The sequence below is a fragment of the Xenopus laevis genome, chromosome 9_10S, assembly GCF_017654675.1.
Source record: "Xenopus laevis strain J_2021 chromosome 9_10S, Xenopus_laevis_v10.1, whole genome shotgun sequence".
NCBI classification, from domain to species: Eukaryota; Metazoa; Chordata; class Amphibia; order Anura; family Pipidae; genus Xenopus; species Xenopus laevis.
Genome location: NC_054388.1, coordinates 16,792,884 through 16,807,026, shown reverse-complemented (window position 1 = coordinate 16,807,026; position 14,143 = coordinate 16,792,884). Strand labels below are relative to the sequence as shown.

The 14,143-nt window shown below is 43.4% G+C and overlaps 1 protein-coding gene across 1 annotated transcript; it reads right to left on the bottom strand.

Moving 5' to 3' along the window:
- Positions 1–3,592: 3,592 nt before the first annotated feature.
- Positions 3,593–9,482, bottom strand: ppdpf.S (pancreatic progenitor cell differentiation and proliferation factor S homeolog). The gene is given in 5 exon segments (NM_001085921.1): positions 3,593–3,965; positions 4,176–4,272; positions 4,515–4,592; positions 5,588–5,683; positions 9,372–9,482. Coding segments are annotated over 4 exon segments (342 nt in total). The 5' UTR covers positions 5,643–5,683; positions 9,372–9,482; the 3' UTR covers positions 3,593–3,853.
- Between the last annotated feature and the right edge of the window lie 4,661 nt (positions 9,483–14,143).

Genomic DNA, 14,143 nt, shown 5'->3' with positions numbered 1-14,143 from the left:
TGGGACCCTGCTTGAATATTGTTCAGGTGAGGTTTATGCAATTTTTTTTCGGGTTGTTCCTGGAAAACCAGCCTGGAACCAGTTACAGGAACATGTTGCATTCTTCCCATGCTGGTTATACCTTTGCACGCCATACTTCCTGTTTCAGTTTACCAGGAAGTGGTGAAGGTTCACATATTTTATTCCCTGAGCTCTGCTAGATTTGCAGCCTGTTCCTCTCATTAGAGCAGATTATGCATTGGGAGTAGGCACTAACCTGATGTACACTGTAAATAACTCAGAGTCCTAAGGAAATTCTTGCAATAATCTTGGCCCATGTTACCCCCCCTAGAACGCCTCTCGGCCTCTCCCAATGTACTCAATGCCCTCGCCCCTCCCTTGCCTACAGAGCTGACTCCACTGCACCCAGCTGCACATGAAACTGGGACAAAGGTGACACAGAGACTGGAGGACAGCCAGGGACAGACGGAGACCTGGGGCCATGTTTCCTAAACAGTGTTCTGCCCTGTACAGTTGCTCTGCCTAGCGACAAGCAAGTTATTAGTGTGTCTGGGTTGGCCCAATCAAGACTTTTTACAGGAAAACAAGGAAACAGCTCTTTACAGAAACACTACAGGGACTAAGGGAGTGGCCTGTTTAGTTAAAGGGCAAGTTCACTCACAATCAGTTTTAGCGTGTTACAGACCGAATTAGAATTTTTTGTATTATTGTATTGTAGGCAATGTTTTCCATTGGTAAATAATTATACTCTTGCACACACACATGCATGGTAAAGGAAGCCATCGATTAAAGTTAGCTCCTGAGGCCATCAGGGCAAAGAAATCAGTTGGGATGATGATGCCTAATGCACTTGGGTGAGAGGGTACCCCTGAAATTGCTGCTGAAGTTACAGTAAGACTCGGTCTGGACTGGGATTCACAATAGTCCCTGGAATTCCAAGTACACAGAGGCCCAAGCAGCCCCCCATCAGCCCAATAAATAGTCTATAGCAACTTACAGTAACCCATCTGGCATTTGCCAGAACCCACAGATTGCCAGTCCGGGCCTGGTTAGGCTCATTTGTAATTTATACCTCCAAAGCATCACATTGCTGCCTCTTTCCCATTTGTTTATTAGGAAAATTCTTAGTGGCCGTGGGTAGGTCAGTGCTTGGGTTATCCTAACCAATGGAACTTTGTTGTTGTACTTTGGGGTTCTAAGGGCTCCATTAAGACTGACGGGCAAGATCATTTTTATTTTATGATCTCAATACGTTCATTCATCTAGTACATGGATTGTGAGCTCTTCAGGCCATGTTGTTATGTTTTGTTTAATGGGCTTATCAGGGATTTCATGGTGATAAAGAGAAAAAGGCACATAGGGCACAAGTGTTTGTGATACCAGCTGGGTGCTGTAGGATTCTATAACTCCCAGGCCACTGAATTGATTGTACTAATGATTACAAAAGATGATATAATGAGGCAACCGACCCCCCCTTCCTGTATACGTGACCTATATTCCCAACTTAGGTTCGTGTATTTTAAGAGGCTGATCTAAATTCGTCCTGAAGCAAATGGACTGTGCTGAGCCACTAAAATGGGGCTTGAGTCACCAGAAACTTTCACTGCTGGTAAAAACCGACGAAAGTGGTTTTAATAATTTTCAATATCTGATGACCTTTAAATTTGAAGTCTCCTTCTCATGATCTGATTGGCTGCTTCTCACTCCTAACTAGTTAGTTACACAAGAAGTGGCCATCTCAATGAAACACACACGAGAAGGAACAATTATAGTTAACCTTGCCCCCAGACCAGGGAATCGTGTGGGGTAGCAGTGAGGTTTTAGGGCAATGACACAGAGAGAGATTTGCTGTACAAGTTAAAAAATTACTACCACGATCATTACTTTACTTACGGCGATTTGTCTTAATGGAGAACTAAACCCAAAAAATGGATATGGCTAAAAATGCCATATTTTATATACTGAACTTATTGCACCAGCCTAAAGTGTCAGCTTATCAATAGCAGCAATGATCCAGGACTTCAAACTTGTCACAGGGGGTCACCATCTTGGAAAGTGTCTGTGACACTCACATACTCAGTGGGCTCTGAGCAGCTGTTGAGAAGCTAAGCTTAGGGGTCGTTGCAAATAATCAAGAAGAAAATGCTGGTCTGTAATTTAAGCTGATGCCACAGCGTTGATTATTAAATTCTGATGCTAATTGCACTGATTTATGTACAGCCACATAGTAATTATCTATTAATTACTAATCAGCCTTATATTGTGACATTTCTATTCTATGTGTACTGTATATTGTGAGTGGGTCCCTAAGCTTAGTGACAGCAGCACAGAGCAGGTGCAGTGAATCAGCAGAAACTAAGATGGGGAGCTACTGGGGCATCTTTACTGCTAAAGGGCTGTGGTTGCCTTGGGCTGGTACAGATGCCCATATCATGTTTAACATTTCTACCCACTTCTTTAGTTGTATTTTTTCCAGAGACCCAACTTGGAGGAGATGTAGGAGCCAGGTGAGATGTTCTCACATTTAATCACTCTTGTTTGGTGTTTTGAGAAAAATTGCAGATGACCTTGTTCGTTCTAAACAAAAATGTTCTCCCCATTGGCACTCACAAAAGAAGGATCCTAGCAACCTGGCACAGCCTGGAGCTGGCAGGGACTTGCATTAACCCTTTAGAGGGCATTTTAATCAGGACCCCTTAACTCATTACAAGTTTAAAGTAGTACCCAAAGACACAAATAAGCACTCACCCCAAATCTTGCCCTAACCAGCCCCAGGGTCCCCTTAAATCATAAGATTACAGATATAGAAACATTGAGGTAACAAGTCACCCTGCTATAGTTCCAGGGGTACCCAGAGCACAAATAAGCTTGCACCCCAAATCTTCCCCTAACTGCGCCCTCTTCGCTCATAACAATGTTAGATATATAGAAACATTGGGGTAACTGTCATCCTGCTATAAGTCGAGGGGTGCCCAGAGCACAAATAAGCCTCACTAACTGGCGTTCAGGCTGGTCCCTCTTGGCACATAATAAAGCTACAAATATAAACACTGGGGCACCAGTCACTACTCCAGGTGCAACAAATGAGCACTTATAGAATGATACCATAGCAGCTGCATGCCAACCCCAGTCTCAGATCCAAGAGTGCCTGTTACCACAGTTTTAAACCAGTTTAGCAAGAATGTTTGCATTTATCATTTCTAGGTTTTGATCCACCCACTCCAGTGTTTCTAAAACAGTTTTATTTGTATTTATACATATGAGATGGTGGTGTCGAGTTTCTTAGACAGTACAGTGAGGGAATGGTTTAAGTCAGCCACCCATGCTAAAAATGCACTTGTGTCAGCTGGGTTAGCAATACAGCAATCTTGTCTGGTTTGGCCAAAATATTAAAGGATCAAATTATCTGTATTATCATGATCAGCTAAAGTTACCTTGAAAGAAAACAGTTGCCATGGAATGATTCTACCCTCTCCCAGGATTTTGTTTTTTTTCAAACCACATCCATCAATGTCTGGTCGAGCCTCAATTAGACCATTATTATTGCCCCATACATGGGCCAGGCACAAATCTGCTTGGACCACAAACACCATTTTCAGGCTGCTCAAGTTTATTAGACAAATACAAAATAAAAACAAGTTTTCATAAGGCAAGAGAGCAAACTAAGTCCAGAAATGTTCCATTGTTACGAAATATGGTAAAAACAGCTTTTTTTGTAATTTTATTTTTATATGAAAAGGAAAAAAAAAAATATGTAAAACTACAGCTACATGTTGGGCAGCCTTTGGGGGTGGGGGCAGGGGTGGGCTCCGCCACCTAGCGTCGTCCATGTGAGGAAGGAATGATTGGTGCTTCAGGCAGAGGGGCTGGAGTTAGACTTGGAGTCACTGACTTTTTGCTTCTGCACAGACTCTTGAGTCAGGCCACATGGAACCAGTCCATTGGTGATACGGAAACTTCCTGAGCTGGAAAGAGAAGACAAGAATGGATTAGGATTGAAGATACTACCGGTCTTAACAAAGGGCATGAATTCAGTCCTCCTTTTAGGGCCAACATTAGTTGAGATTTTGCTCATAACAAGTTTACAGATATATAGAAATACTGGGGTAAAAGTCACCCTGCTATAGTTCCAGGGGTTCCCAGGGCACAAACAACAACAAGTGTTCTACACTCACTTCTCTGGGGATTCTGAAACCGTTGTCATGACAGGATGGGTGGATTTTCCAAAAAAGAAGCTGGCCCACCAGTGACCAGGATCAGCTTTCGGGAGACCTGTTGAATAAAGAACAAGTGAGGAACAGGAGCCGTCATTCCAAAATTAGTCTTCTCTGGAACATTAGGACCTCCACTCTAGTCTCTATCATTGAACCCTCAGCAGCTGAGATGTGCAGTTTCAACCTAGAAGCAGAGGTTGGGTTTGTGTGAATCATGTGATTCGTGTGAATTAAAATGAACTGGGTCAGCAAGTTGCCATATGGAATGGGGGTCCCTAAATGATAGTTACAGATAACTACCTGGGTGGTGAGGGATGACTTCTCCAGAGTAGTCCACACTCCCACATGAGCTGCTGCTGGAAGTGGATCCCAAGCGTCCTGCAAAGAGATTTAAAAGTTAGACAGAAAGAACTTCATACCCCAGTAGAGCCCTCACAATCCACTGGCTACATTTAATTACACCCCCCCCCCCCAAAAAAAAAAAATTAAAAAAGGCAAAGCATTTTATGCTAAGCTGTGAGCAGAGCAAGAGCAACCCTCAGGCTTCAATGTACTAAACTCATGTGATATTTGTTACTTTAATTCAGAGTTAGCCCTAACTAGTTAATGCTCTTACAGTAAGGAGGAGCCCAACTATTAGTCTAGCATTTAAAGGAACTTGGTCATAGGAAAACTTTTTTTTCTTCATCCGTTAATAGTGTCACTCCAGAAGAATTCTGCACTTAAATCCTTTTTGCAAAAGAATAAACAGATATTTATTTTCAAATCTGACATGGGTCTAGACATGTTAGTTTCCCTGGTGCCCTTAGTCATGTGACTTGTGCTCCGATAAACTTTAATCAACTTTACTGCTGCACTGCAAGTTGGAGGGATATCACACCCCTCCCTTTCCCTCTAGCAGCCTATTAACAGAACATTGAACGTAACCATGCCCATTCCCCACCTAGTGGTAGATATGAGAATGCCATAGTAAAACCCAATTCTGGTCATTGCTCCTCCAGAGTTTGAGTTGGAGAAATAGCTTATCTGAAAGCAGTTCCATTGCCAAGTGCTGGATCTTTCTGAAAGCACAAGATCAGGCACAATGACCTGAGACCACTGCCTACACACCTATATTACAGCTATAAATAAATGCTTCTGGAATAAAATTGCAGATTGAAGAGTAATTTATTTGTAATGTAAACCATGTAATTTAGAAATACAAAAATGTACACCATAAAATCTTTACAGAATCCCTTTAAGTGTTCTACCCAGATACATGATCTCAGCTGGCCATTTTACTCCTGCCAAACATCCACTCCATTTCATAGAGGAACACAACATTCATCTGGTAGTAGAGAAACGGACATCTCCTGCCCACCCAGAATACTCACTGCGGTAATAGTCATGGGTTGCGACAAGTGAACCACTGGATGGAATGGCAGCCATGTTGAAAACCTTGTTTGTACTGTTGTAAGATGATGAAAACCCTGAAAGCAAAGAGAGAGGATGGTGGTCAGGCAGGAGAAAACAACTATAAATTGCCAGAGGAACAAAGATGAATGGGCATCACTAGACATCTTCACACATACCCTCTTGACTTGTAAAAGCTCTATAGGTTTCCTTTAATGTTTGGGTTCTGTCCAGCTTGTTCATGAGCATTTACAGCAGTGCAAGTAGGGTTGCCACCTGGCCGGTATTCTACTGGCCGGTAAAATTGTTGCTTTATGCCAAGGTTATTTATAGGGAAAACCCATAAAAATATAGGCTGGTATTTTGTCCAGAAAAGGTGGCAACCCTAAGTGTAAGGTATGCCATGTAGGCACCATGCACAAGTGTTAGAATCCCATTACCAGAATTCAACAGAGCCATTTTCCAATGTGCCCACTCACATGGGGGCGTGTGTCCAAAATCTAGTTACACAATCAGCCGAGCTGGCGTCCAGAGAGGGCAAGGTCAGCAGTTATATAACCATCCCAAGGGAGGGGGGGGGGGAGAAAACCAGATAAAACTGACAACCAGATACCAGACCCAATGCTCTAGAATTAGAAAGACCCACATCAGCAGCTTAATATGGAGACATCAGAACCAATATGCTGACCTGTACAGAAGGAAGGCTAACTTGGATCAGTGACTCATCAGAACGCTCATACCCCAAGGCTACTGGCTGAATAGTTAAACAAGCCTCACATGTGTTGCTCCAACAACCTACAAGAACTCTGCATCAGGTCCAACTAACTCCCTGGGTCCATAACAATTCTGTTTATACAGCTTGTTTTTAATACTCACAGCATGGGTCCCAGCAAAACATAAAAGTACATTTCCCTTCAGCGTCAACAAGATAATTAGGTGAATGTGATAAAGCGCAGGGATGGGCCAATCCAGGGCCACATCAATATCCTCCTGTAATGAGTACAGGGTTGTGGATAACCGCACTAGGATATGAAGCTGTACTTTAACCTTTAATGGAAAAACATTCTTACGCACGAGTTCTCTTCATATCTAATGAGTGTACATTGTGTTTGTTTGTGTTCTACATATAGGCGGGAGCCGTCATGGTTTGTCACCTGCAGAAAGGTGAGGTTTCTTGGCTCAAACATCTGTCTAGTGCCTTGTTCAAACAGGAGCTAAAAAGAATGTGTGCAAGAGACAAGCACCTTTATCCACCCTCAGACAGGCTGAGACACTGTAGGTACCGTCCAAAGCAGGTCTGATCAGTTACAGTCAAATCCTGACATGCCAACACAGACAGGGAGCTGGGTTCTGATATAGAGGGTCTGTAGGCTGCACTTAATTATCAGTTTTACACCCTCTAATGCCCATAAGTGTATTCAGCAGCACACAAGGGGAGCTGAAGCAGTTACATGGTTGCTAGGGCCCCCCACCCTAGCAACCAAGAGTGGCATGAGCGAGTAGAACAAACTTAGAGATGTGGAAAACGATCTTGTCTCAATCTGCTGCATAGAACCAGTGACCCTTAATTAAAATATGTGACTAGATGCAATGTCACAGATAACCAGCATCTACATTAGAGGAAGCAGTCTCTTAACTCTTGCCCTGCAAAGCTTACAATCGACCACTGCTGGGAAAGGCATACAGAGAATTTGAGAAAGCAGTGGATTTTTTTGGGACCCGTCTTTTCTAAGATAAGTCTACCTGCACCAATAGTGCACTCATTGTTTTTATGCACTTTGGGTGAAACTGAAGCATTTTTTTGAAAAAATAAAAAATTAACTAACTATCTATATTTTGTGGTTCTCCCCTATAGCAAAGTGGGGCATGACGGACAAAATTTAAGCAGCAGAAGAGAAAAGTAAGTGCAGGTCAGAGAGTTCATGATGCGCTAGTACAGGTATGGGATCAGTTAACCGGAAATCCATTATCCAGAAAGCTCCAATTACGGGAAGGCCGTTTCCCATAGACTCAATTTTATCCAAATCCTTTTTCTCTTTAAATAAAATAGTACATTCTACTTGGTCCAAACCAAGATATAACAAATCCTTATTGGAAGCAAAAACAGCCAATTTGGTTTATTTAATGTTTAAAGATCCAAATTTCGGAAACCCCAGGTCTTGAACATTCTGGATAACGGGTCCCATTCCTGTGCCAAGCAGGGGGGATTATGCCAGAGGAGTAGAAAGCAAAAAGCAATATGACAGTCACCTGAAGATGGAGGAAGAAATATTTTGGGCTTTTGAAGTCACTGCATATAAGGTAATAGGGGTGATGCAGTCGCATGGCTATTTATCCTCTGCTCCTCAGTCGGGAGTTACATAAACAGATTAATAATTAAACCCACCGTGTCGTGAAGATTATTTTTATGCATAAACAGGGGGCGGTACTTGCTTTTATTATTGCTTATTGTGCATAATACACGGGCCAAGTAGGGTTGCCATCTATACCGGCCTTCCTATATATTTATCTTTTTTCCCCCTATTAATAACATTGGGATCAGCCATCATTTTTACCGGCCAGATGGCAACCCTAGGGCCAAGCCAGGTCCCTTTTACAAATACTGGGGCCCCAAGACCCTTGAGGCCTCCCAGGACCATACACAATACACATAAGATGAAATAACAGTAATGGCTTAGTACAGGGAAGGGTATAAATAAGCAAAAAGGGGGTCTTATGTTTGACACCAAAGAAATCAGTTTGAGCAGTGCAAGGGTTAAAGTGGTTTTAGCTCAAGCTGCAGGAAGAGAACTGGTCTGAACTGGCTCCACCACATCCCCCCTCCCTTTCCACTCCCCCCCCCCCATTTGCTTCTACCTCCGCCCCCTGCAATTGCACAAAAAGCTGTCTGAGGGGACATGAGCTCCATGGCTACATTAACCTATTCCTCTGGCAGTTGCATTTCCCAACACCCTATCTGCCATCAATGTGCCAAGGGGGAAATGTATCTAACTGGCAGTTACATGCAGCTAAAAATGAAAGGGCAGGGTACGGGGAGATCATTTTAAACACTGGCACTAGAAGGGTCAATGGAGAGGGCCCTATAGGGAACATGGAGGCACAATCTTCAAGTCGACTGTACTACTGAATATGTCAGTGCAATATTAATACACAAAGCAGAAGAATGTATAGAGTGTATTGAAGTATAAGCTCTGCAGCCCAGTCACACACACTCTATAAGTAAAAGACTATATGAGAAGTCCCTTGCAAAGTGCAAAGACAGCTGCCAAGCCCACAGATCAGGGTATCCCCAGCCAGAAATAAGAAAGTCTGAATATTTAAAGAGTATGGGAGGGGGTACTCAAGTTGCTTCAGTTGTTTAAGCAAAACTGGCATTTTATCTGCCAAGGAATATTGGGAATTATAGTTCACTGGCTTTGAGCAGCACAGGCTGGCGAATCATGAACTCTTTAAAAACGACACTTATAAATACATTTAACACACACAAACCCACAGAGCTAACAATCTAACATACTTAACTCATTTGAATTTGTAGCTGTAATACACGTGTTGGAGGAAGGGGGATGGTAAATTAGCCTTTAGAGGACACCAGAAACAATTAACCTCAAGAGCTGACAATCTAAAGAGCAAAGAATGGCAACGTGCCACAAAGGGACCCCCTCACTGTGACACACACAGACAATCACAATCCCACCCTGGGGTAAATCATTCTCAGCCCTGGCTGGGAAACCACAAAGGGTTAACAAGACACCCCCCCCCCCATACCTGTATTCCGACTTGTTGGTCCTCAGGAGCCCGGCTCAAGGGGGATGAGACGCTAGGCGACGGGGCCCATTTGAAAAGAAGAAGCTGGGAGTTTTCTCCACGACACGCGATTAGATCACTGAGAGTTTTGTACGCGAAGCGGCTTAGACTGCGACTATATATAACGCCGGACGCACAAGGGGAGGGGCTTGAGTTTGAGGGGGCGGGGATAGTTTAATCAGTGGGAGAAATAACAGAGGGAAGGCAGTACAAAGATGTTAGTGTGATACGATGCTATTAGTTCTTTGAATTGTCGCCCTGCTGTTTGTCGCACAGAGATCATAATAAGCAGGGCAAGACCTGAGCATCAGCACCCCATGCAGTTCCCATGCCCTCTTTACCATTGGGTGGGTTCACGTTTTCTTCCTCTGTCCCAAAATAAATTGGTGGACTAATCGGATCATTGCAGCCCAGACTGACTGTTCAGCTGCTTAACCCTTGATCTGTGCTGTGGCTTTACTGTGCCTGCACATGCTAGTGTCTGTCCTGCAGAGCTTACATTCTAACTAATGGCAAATCTAAAGATGGTGATGCATTTTGTCACCATCAATCTTTTTAAAGGGATACTGTCATGGGAAAAAATTTTTTTATCAAAACGCATCAGTTAATAGTGCTGCTCCATCAGAATTCTGCACTGAAATCTGTTTTTCAAAAGAGCAAACAGATTTTTTTAATATTCAATTTTGAAATCTGACATGGGGCTAGACATATTGTCAGTTTTCCAGCTGCCCCAAGTAAGGTGACTTGTGCTCTGATAAACTTCAGTCACTCTTTACTGCTGTACTGCAAGTTTGAGTGATATCACCCCCCCCCAGCAGCCAAACAAAAGAACAATGGGAAGGTAACCAGACAGCAGCTCCCTAACACAAGATAACAGCTGCCTGGTAGATGTAAGAAGAAGAACAGCACTCAATAGTAAAATTAAGGTCCCACTGAGACACATTCCCTTACATTGAGTAGGAGAAACAACAGCCTGCCAGAAAGCAGTTCCATCCTTAAATGCTGGCTCTTTCTGAAAGCACATGACCAGGCAAATAGGGTGCACTGAATCCACTATTTTGGATTCGGTCGAACCCCCGAATCCTTCTTGAAAGATTCGGACAAATACCGAACCGAATCCGAATCCTAATTTGCATATGAAAATTAGGGGTGGGAAGGGGAAATTTTTTTTTCTTCCTTCTTTTGTGACAAAATGTCACACAATTTCCCTCCCTGCCCCTAATTTGCATATGCAAATTAGGATTCAGTTCAGCCTGGTAGAAGGATTCGGCCGAATCCTGAACCGAATCCTCGATTTGCTGCATCGCTACAGGCAAAATGACCTGAGATGGCGCCTACACACCAATATTACAACTAAAAAATACACTTGCTGGTTCAAGAATGAATTTTTTTTTATTGTAGAGTGAATTATTTGCAGTGTAAACAGTGTCATTTAGAAATAAAAAATACATCCAGAATCCCTTTAATGAACGATTCCTCCATAATTTTTTGATGAAATGTAAGGAGAATTTTGTTGTATCTTTGTCATGTTGGCTGCAAGATCACATATATACTAAATGATGGCCAGGAGCGATCCTGGAGCGACCAGGGGGCCTAGAAAATGTTGTTGTACAGGCCCCCCCCCCTGCCCCGTGATTATTGATGCCGCCCTGGGCATCACTGCCACCTGGGTATCCATCCCAAAAGCAGGGGTGCTGCTGCCATGAGGTGAGTTGTGCAAAAAAGCCACTCTTGGTAGTTTTAAGAGACAAAATTCTGTTTTAAAAATTGGACTATTACTCTCACACTAGCAATGCGGCTCCTCAGTCCTGCTCCGGCGCTTGGAACAGCTGGTGCGAGGCATCAGAACCCACAATCTGGAGTTGACCAGCTGCTATAAAGATAAAAAGCCAATATTTGTACATAAAAAGAAGAAGAAACCCTGTCTGTGCCTTTATCCTCTCTATAGCCTGTCTCCCTGTCCGCAGGTAAGTTCTGCAACCTCAGGGTTGAAGGGTTTAACGAAAGTGTGTCAACATGAATTAAAGGGGTTGTTCACCTTTGAGATAACTTTTGGTATGATGTAGAGAGTGATATTCTGAGACAATTTGCAATCTGTTTTCATTTTTTATTATTGAAGGTTTTTGACTTATTTAGCTTTTTATTCAGCAGCTCTTCAATTTGCATCTTGTGCAATCTTGTAACTAGGTTGGGTTGCCACCTGTCCGGTTTTGACCCAGACAGCCTGATATTTTGAAGGGCTGCCCGGGTCAAAACTTCCTGCCCGGTTTTCCAAATAAGGAAAACCGGGCAGGATTCCCTTGATTGAGGCGGAGATTGACCAATCGCCGATCACGCGTCATAGGGTGGCAACCCTATAACTAGGGTCCAAATTACCCTAGCAACCAGGGACACCATCAAGGGGGGAGAGTGTCCCGGGCCTGGGGCTGAAGGGGGGCCAGGCAGTGCTGCACTATTTGAAGAGCCAGGCCCCCCTTGACTGCTCCGCAGCCGTGCCTCTGCTTGCGAAGTCCCGAACAGCCGGATGCGGAAGTGGCAAATATACGAAGTCCTAATCGGCGGAAAGACCCGAAGTCACGAAAGGAGCCGACACTGAAGTCCTGAAGCGGCGAAAAGAAACAAAGTCACGAAAGGAGCCGACACTAAAGTCCTGAAGTGACCCGAAGTCACAAAAACAGCTATAATTGAAGTCCTGAAGCCACGAGTTCAATTCTACTGACACCAATGTGGGGTTTATTTTTTTTAATCCCCTGGCCACCAATGTTTTACTTTAATAATCGATACCAATTTTTTTTAAAAAATATTTTATGGGGCCCCAATTTTTTTGTTCGGGGGGCCCTGGCGCCAATGGTTTTTTTAAAAATTATTTTTGGGGCACCAATTTTTTTAAACTTGTAAGGGGGGCCCTGGTGCCAATGTTTTTTTAAAAAAAAATTTTGGGGCCCCAATTTTGTTTAACTTGTAAGGGGGGCCCTGGCACCAATGTTTTTTTAAAAAATTATTTTTGGGGCCCCAATTTTTTTTAACTTGTAAGGGGGGCCCTGGCGCCAATGGTTTTTTTTTTTACCTTATAAGGGGGCCCTGACCATCAATATGTGTGGGGGGTTACTTTTTTAGCGCTGATGTCTGTGTGGTCTTTAATTGTGATGTGGAGTGGGTTGGATCAGAGGTGGGGCTTGAGCGCCAGGGTGGGCGGCTGTATGGGGCCCCGTGATTTCTAATGGCGGCCCTGCTAGCAAACATGCATTTATTTGAATAAGAGATTGGCATATGAATAGGAGAGGGTCTGAAAAGAAGGATCAGTAATAAAAAGTAACAATAACAATACATTTGTAGCCTTCCAGAGCATTTGTTTTTTAGAAGGGAGTCACCCATTTGAAAGCTGCAAAGAGTCAGACGAAAAAGGCAAATAACTATAAAACTATAAAAAATAAATAATGAAAACCAATTGAAAAGTTGCTAAGAATTGGCCGTTCTATAACGGTTAAAGTTACTTTAAAGGTGAACCACCCCTTTCACATACAAAGATTCTTAGATGGTGTAGGGTAAATTTAAAGCTGGACTCTTGTGTTCTGACAAGGAAAGGGTTAACACTCCTCGAATTTATCAGGTTCACATGAAGCCAAGTGATAAAGGCGCAGTTATCCTGCTTGGCTACAGTCTCCTTTGTTTTATATGTTCTAACCAGACATATGCATGGTAGCGGTTAATCTGGTTGGTTTTATTTATAGGTGTCTCTAAGGTGACCTGGCAAAGGATGGGCATTATAAGGGGAGCAGAGAAGGAAAGGGTTCAGAGATCCCATTGCTGTTGAACCCAGTCAGATTAATGTTATTATGGGGCTGCAAGGGCCTTAGATACATGTTGGTCTGGGGGTGGCTGTACATACATGTTATTATGGGGGTTGTGATTATCTGTGATCACATAATGGGGATGAGAAACCTCAGTGAACAGTAACAAGAGCTGATACTTTTTTTGGCTGACTGACTTTTCTTTGTTACCATGGCAACAGCAAATTGAAATTTAGCCAGTTTCCTGGCCGTGTGTAGAGCACTGCTGGTTCGTTACTGTATCTTACAGCAGCCCCCCCCCCAGTTCTCATGCACCCTCTCCAAATTACAGGCTTCACCATCACTGCTATGGAAGCTGCCATGTTGCTTCTATCTGCTGAGGTTTTTTTTTTCTGGAGGCATAAAACCAAATCCCTGCTCTCCAGGAGAGACATATATGTAGTTAGGTGCACAGGCCTGCCATCAGGGGGCACTGGGGGGGACAATAGTCCAGGGCCCAATGGCTTCTATATGTTTAGGGGGGCCCAGTCATGCTGTGTTTCCTGGAATAGCCAGGCCTCCCTTGAACTGCTGAAGTAGGAGCAGAATTGTGCCAAAGTAGGAGCAGAGTTGTGCCAAAGTAGGAGCAGAGTTGGGTCAAAGTAGGAACAGAGTTGTGCCAAAGTAGGAGCAGAGTTGCGCCAAAAAGGGAGTAGAGGTGTGATGAAGTAGTTGTCTATTGTATTGTTCTTTCATGTTTTTTGCACTACAAATAACGTATGTGCAGTGTGCATAGAAATTGGTTTTGTTTTTATTTTCAAACTATAGTCCAGCCCCCCAATAGTCTGAGGGACCTTGCACTGGCCCCCTGTTTAAAAAGTTTGAGGACCCCTGCTTTATATGCAATAGCATGCTCATATGAGTGTAAAGACTGGTTCAGCACCCCCAGTTTGTTGGATGAAA